The sequence below is a fragment of the Thamnophis elegans genome, chromosome 3 (assembly GCF_009769535.1).
Source record: "Thamnophis elegans isolate rThaEle1 chromosome 3, rThaEle1.pri, whole genome shotgun sequence".
NCBI lineage: Eukaryota > Metazoa > Chordata > Lepidosauria > Squamata > Colubridae > Thamnophis > Thamnophis elegans.
In genome coordinates, this window is record NC_045543.1 from 46,515,011 (window position 1) to 46,521,905 (window position 6,895).

General features: G+C 38.8%; 1 protein-coding gene across 1 annotated transcript; it reads right to left on the minus strand.

Annotated features, from left to right (window-relative positions):
- Nucleotides 1-2,575: 2,575 nt before the first annotated feature.
- Nucleotides 2,576-4,745, minus strand: TOMM5 (translocase of outer mitochondrial membrane 5). Its single transcript, XM_032214434.1, has 2 exons — nucleotides 4,451-4,745; nucleotides 2,576-2,980 (listed from the first exon to the last, which is right to left on the minus strand). Exons 1-2 carry the CDS (start codon nucleotides 4,569-4,571, stop codon nucleotides 2,946-2,948), a joined length of 156 nt encoding a protein of 51 aa, XP_032070325.1. The 5' UTR covers nucleotides 4,572-4,745; the 3' UTR covers nucleotides 2,576-2,945.
- Nucleotides 4,746-6,895: the final 2,150 nt, after the last annotated feature.

The window sequence follows — 6,895 nt, forward strand, 5'->3', positions numbered from 1 at the left end:
ACTGGCAAAACATTACTGTATTAAGGGCTATTTAACATTGAGACATGGAGAAAATATTCATTGGAGCTCTCTCTTCACACTAAGCAATCAATTCTCCATCATTTTTGTCTATAAAACTAAATGGCCTACTAAATGAGAAATATCAAAAATAATATTGTATTTTAATGCATTAGTTTAACCACTTGAATGAAATTTAATAAGATTTATATTCATCTTTCTTTCAAGATCCATATGCTGGAACTTCACTTCATTACACAACCACAACAACCCTCTAAGGTAGATTGAGCAAAGAGCTGGTTGAAAGTCATCCATTGAGTTTTTATGGCTTGGTTTGAATTGAATCTTGTCTCCCCAGTGTTAGCCAAACATTTCAGTCAATACACTGGCAGTCAGCTTGAGCATTACAAATTCTGGACTGGATTCTGAATAGGACTCCTGTCCTATAGGACCTAGAACATGTGTCAATAGCATACATACACACAAACACATGCACATCCCTCCAGAACTGTAGGGCCGTGATGGTGAATCTATGGCATGCGTGCCACAGATGGCACATGGAGCCATATTTGCCGGCACGCCAGCCCTCATCTCCAGCACACACTGATTTTTGGCCTTCTAGAGGGCTGGGGGAGGTTGTTTCCGCCATCCCCGGGTTTCAGAAAAGCTTCCAGAGCCTGGGGAGGCCCAAAAACAGGCCCAACAGGCCAACTGGAAGTTCAGAAACAATTCGTTTCCACCTTCCAGGAACCCAGGAGAGACCATTTTCGCCCTCCCCAGGCTTCAGGAAAGCTGCCAGGGGGGTACATGTGCAGGTGGGTGAGGTGCATTTCATTGTGGGTCTGGGCACAGGCACACAATAGCAGGCGGGCACAATTTTGGCACACCTTTGCAAAAAGGTTAGCCATCACTGCTGTAGGGTGTCCTGCTTGAGCATGGGTCCTGAATTAAAAGACTCCAAGGTCTTTCAACTGTCTTATAGTTTTACATCTTTAAAAGTGCATTAAATTTGAGAACATACTGCTTCATCCTTATCATCTTTGTTGCTTGTTTTATTATAGAATAATTCCTTTAATCTTAGCAGTATTCTCTGCCCAAGGTAAAAAAGATATTACAACAGGTTTTGAAATGTAATAGAAAAGATGGAAACCTGCAGTTTCCTGCATGCTTACACCCATTTAGTAGAAGACAAACTCCTGCTATTCTATCTTCTCATTTCCGAGTTTACTTTTATAATTTGATTATATTTCAACACAAACATACCCATTAACTTTAGCTACCTAGTTTTTATTTTCCAAAAAGATTTTGATGGAACATAGAGGTATTCGGGGGGTGGCGTGGGGGATTGTTCCCCAAAAATTCTTATCTAATTTTTAAAACTAAAAAAAAAACTCATGAAATTACAAATGAAATCCCTATTTAAAAATGACCACACCACTTTTCTTAGGAAAATGATTGCTACTTAGCCATTGACATCTGGTGGCTGCTTTGATTTATGGAAATGCTCACATGATATATTCACAGGATTTAATTTTGAATGATCACTAACCAATATCAGAAATCAAATCAAATCACTAAGAGAAATCAGAGTAAGAAAAGTAAACTGTCTCATACACATAACCCGGACTGCTTTTTGAACAAAATGAAAGCCCCTGCCAACCGCTCATTTCTGGAAGAAGCTGACATGGATATGAAAGAGAATCTTCTCCTTTTTGTACATGGCATCTGGATACTAAGGTTTGCTATCTTCCAGTTGGCTGACCTAGCTCTCCATTAATTTAATATTTGAAAAGCAAAAAGGAAACTTCTGAAGCTACATCTAATTTCTTCATTGCTTTCAAGGGAGACCCGTATCAATTGGTTAACCATGATCTTGGTTCATTTCAAAATTTTAGGGAGCAGGTACATCATGTAGGTACAATTCTTGTCTTTAATATGGAAGTCATGCAGAGGTGGTCGTCACATACTGTAACAACCAGTTCGCCCAGCACTGGAAATGTGCGCGTGCGTTTTCCTCACATGCGTGCAGTGTCAACACGGCAATTCACTTGCACATGCCTTCCATGCATGTGTGCGTCAAAAACACAGTGATATAGGATGGGATTGTGCCCACAGATCGCAACTAGCGGTTCGCTCAAACCAGTCCAAACTGGCAGCAACCCATCACTGAAGTCATGCCTAAACTACTTCCTATCTCCCCATTTAGCAGCAATGATGACTTCATCATTGTATGGTATCCTTCCTTTCTTTGCTCTTTGACCTGACAAGCAACTTCATTAGATGAGTTCACATTTTAATCATAACCAAATTGTTCTGTCTACTCCATGACTTTTTTTTTGCTTGATTGCTTAGCAAAACTGAGTGTCATCACAAACAAGACAAACAGGAAGACAACAAGACAAACAGCTCTGCTTTTGGCTCAATTTAGCATTACCTGTTTTTGATCTTTTGAAAAGCTTCAAGCACAGTGCTGTATGTTTTTTTTCCTCATCTTGAAGTGTCAGAATTTAACAAAAAGGATGCAGTATGAAAGAATAATTTTAACTAATCTGACTGTAAATATTGCAGAACACTATCATTAGAACATATACTCCATTTATTTTAATCTTTCAGGATATATCCATAAGATTTCATACAGAAACTGTATAGTGACAACAATATCACTATTAACACTTCAGATATAATTATATTCCAATACATATTTAGCAGCTTTCCAAAATCAGGCCTGATTATAAGCTCTGAATAAGAACAAGATTGCACCAACATGAAGGCAAGAACAAACGTCTGACACATGGAAAGAAAAAGTGACAAAAAGTATTTTACTTTTTTAGCTCTACAATCTTCATATGGAAATGTTCAGGATCCATCTGTTAAGGTAATGTCTATAGTCCATTCTTAGAAAAGCATTCCATGGTCTTTCATGTAGGCAATCCTCGAAGCTCTTACTATCATATGCTGTCCAACTTCTTTAAAACAAATGGAGCTATGGAAAGAAACACAGTAATGCTCTCAACAAACAAAATGAGACATTTAGATCACGACTCCTGATTTATGATAAGTTTAGCTAAAGGAGGACGAAAGTGATGGTATTCTCCTAGTATAGGTAACTGACAATGAATGTCCTATATAAGTGTAACTACACCATGGTAAATTTTTTAGTAAATATTTTTTGCTTAGTTTCTCCATTATGTAGTATGTATGTAGTAGTGCACTAATTGATCTGATCTTGAAAAGGCAGATTTAAGAAAATTGCACTGAAAACAAAATGAGCTTTCCATTTCTTGAGCACCTATATTTTTCTGAAGGCATCAGTGTTTATTCAATACCTCACTTTAAAGTTATATAATTCAGGTGTACAAATCGTGAAATACTAGAGAGATATTTTAAAAATGCAAAACAAAACAGAAAGGCATTATTTCTCAAGTGCCAAATGGTAAGCAGGCCCATTGGAAGATTTTTTTTTTCTCTACTGTACTTTCTGGGTATCTACTGTTGGAACTCAGGGGACAAGTGGCAGTGTTCAAAGAACTGCTACCAGTCCAAGCCTCTGGCTTAATGAAATAGTGTCCTTATATCTCAGCTGCAAAAATTTAACATCTGTTAAAATTAGAGTTATCTTTTCTACTTTTTTTCTGCCATGTAAATGACACTCTGGATTTGAACTTGGAATGAATGCATCTGCTATTGAAGATCGGAATGGAGGAGAGTGTTATGGGCTGCATCAAAAAAATTAGCAATGGCACCAGGTTCCCCTGGTTATGATTGTTCTGAGGGTTTTTTTAATTTTACATTTTTTTACATTTTTTTATCCTTGGGTTGCAATTCCCCGAGTTTGGTTTAAGATAGACAGCCACATAAATATTTATACTAACTTTACTTATTTAAAACAAATTAGCGGTTGATCCTTGTGCGAGTAATCTCATCCCATCGAATAGGCAGCCAATAAATTTAAATAAATAATCTGCTTTAACTCCAACCAGCAAACATTTTTATTTATAATTGAATTTATATTGCCGCCTATTCGCCTGTGGACGACTCAAGGCGGCTTACAAAGTATAAAACCCCATTTAAAACAGTAAAACTAATAAAATGACTCCAATAAATTAATATAATAATATAATAGTATAGGACCACTTTCCCATTTCCCCGAAAACAACTCCCTAAGGCTAGACCGAGGCATGCCTGGTCAAAGGTCCCCCAGTGACCTGCCATGAGCCAGAGTTGCCTTGAATCCAATTCCCCTTCGGGATCTACTTCAAACCCCTTAGCCACTACTCCGCCCCGCATTTCCTAATGGTATGAAATGCTATAGAGCCACTCCTATAAAATCCCCGTATAAGCCCCCCACCCACCCAACATTAAGGTCACTGCTAAATCCCGGGCTTTGCAAGAGAAAAAATCCCCAGCACGTGGTCGCCGCCGCCGCCCACATGTGCGCGCGGGAGGCACTCACTGATGCGCAGCACGGCTACGTAGATGAGGAAGTTGCGGATGGAAGAGAGAACGTCCTCGCGCATTTTGCGCTTCAGTTCCTCCGGGTCCAACTTGGGCCCCAGACCCTCAAGGCGGAACATGGTCTCGACTGCCGTTCCTCTACTGAGCCAAAGAAGCCTCCGAAAAACTACCCAGGGGCTCTCTCGGAATAACCCCGCCCTCCCTACGGATGTCACTGAGGGACAAATTTCTTGCTACGGTCGGCGCCCAAGGGGAAAGACTATTCTTGTTTCCCCTTCTACACTTCCGGTACAGAACGCTTTTCAATTATTGAGTTCCGGAGCCGAAGGAAGGTTCTGATCTTAAGCGTGATACGAGATGAAACAAAGTCTGGTAGAAAATCGCAAGTGGTTTCCCCCCCACTTCTGATTTTTAACATTTCGTCTTTTCCGCATTTATAGTTTCCTTATTATGTAAAATAGACCCGCTGCCTGTCTCTTGTAAAAAAAATTTCCCTGTTCTCTGCACAAAGGTAACGCGGCTTTAAAAATTTAAGATTGGGAGGGCGGATTTATTACAGCCTTACTAAGCTGCAACATTTCGGTTCCTGCTTCGATCTGCAATTAAAAAAAATAAGCACAAAGGTGCTCTAACTACACTTTTATAATACTTCTGCTAGGAGAAAAAAACAAACATTCTAATGTTATATCCAACAGTATGCTGCAAATTGCAATAACTATTTGACACATAGATTGGGGAGTTGAGACTGAAAAAATACTATCCTCGTCGTGTGCCAGAGCGTGTCTTTGTTTTCTTCTGTTTACAAGAATAAAAGAAAATGATTTTCAGGACAAGGTAAAGAGTTCTAGGTGTAGAATAAAGCACACATGAGACATACCCAATCCATCTACAGATGTAGCCAGTTTGACAGATAGCAAATTGAAAGACAATTCCATCATCTTGGTGATCTTGATCACAAATTTCCTGCAGAATAGGTTTCACAACCCCCTATGAATATTCCAATATAACAACCTGGCTGGTTTGTGACACAATATGGCCTTCATTCTGCATGCTTGCAATGATAATGAGACATTAAGGAACATTTGAGTAACAGCTACTACTCAGGCATTGTTTGGAATTGATCCCAAGATGTTTTGCTACCCTCAAAAGAACAACAAACTATTTGATTGGGAAGAACCCCATTATCAAACCAAAGTTCACAGTATCTAAAGCCTGTAAAATGTTGGCACCACTGGCTGTTCATCCATGACAGAAAATCATCTTTACCATCATCAATATTTTTCGTCTTCTGAAATCAGCTGCCTCACAGCTCTCTACATATAATATGGCATTGCCTGCCATCCAATTTACAAATAGGAAAGGAATATCTCTGGATCCAGATTGCTGGCAAAATGCTTCTCAGTAGGGCTGCCTTGCCGAAGATCCTCAAGAAATAACTTATAATTGGGGGGACGGGACTGTTCACCATTTTAAATCCCACCAATGCTGTATCAAATGGTAGCTCTCTTCCTCAACTTCACCCACTTATGCTGTTGAATAAGCTTAGGGTTGGGGGACTGTTTTTGTATATAGTAACTGCTACAAGACTATTATATGTACAAAACTGGAAAAACTGAAATATAATGGGATAGTTGGCTAAGATGACATAATTAGCAGAGATTCTTGATTAGGACAAGGACAATAACCACATTTATTGGAAGTGATTGGAAATACCTTTTGGACTTTCTGCTAAAAAAGAAATAATGGGTTGGAAGCTGATTCATCATTTTTTAATTGCATTTTTTCACTTATTATTAACTTTACTCTTTTTCCAAAGTTTGTATTGCCTTTATTCTCTTAAAATATATGTAATAAAAATATTGTTAAAAAAAGAATCGGGCAACTGATTGGTAGAAGAGTCAGTGGGCTTTGACTAAGAGCTTTATAATACAAGCAATCATTAATGAAACCCAACTCCTGCTTAGAGCAGTTGAAAGAACAATCAACATAGGATTTGATTCTCCTAACTCTTGTTACCCTGCTACATGGTTTGGGACATAGAAAATAGCAGGGAAGAAACAAAGCTATTAGGACAAGAGATAAAAAGGGTTGCTAGGCCATTCTAGTGGTTATATAAATAGTTAATGAGGAAAAGCTCAGAATTTGGGTCCTAGCTCTGATGTAATAGTCAGGTTATCCTTGATTCTATGCTTTACAGGAATATGGGAAGGAGAAGCACATGGCTGATAGAGAAGATATAATTATTTTCTAGCTTTCCCAGGTTGAGATTTGGGAGTTGAATGCAACACGTGAACGTGTTGGTCATCTGGCTGTGCAAACTTCAAGGTTTGCCTTTTCCCTGCTTTAGGGTCTCTCTAGAATTTGTGTAGTGTCCTAAAAGTGCTTTGTCACTGCTGAGAACATCAGGTGGGCATTAAAATAGAGAAAGCAGGAAGATCTAGGA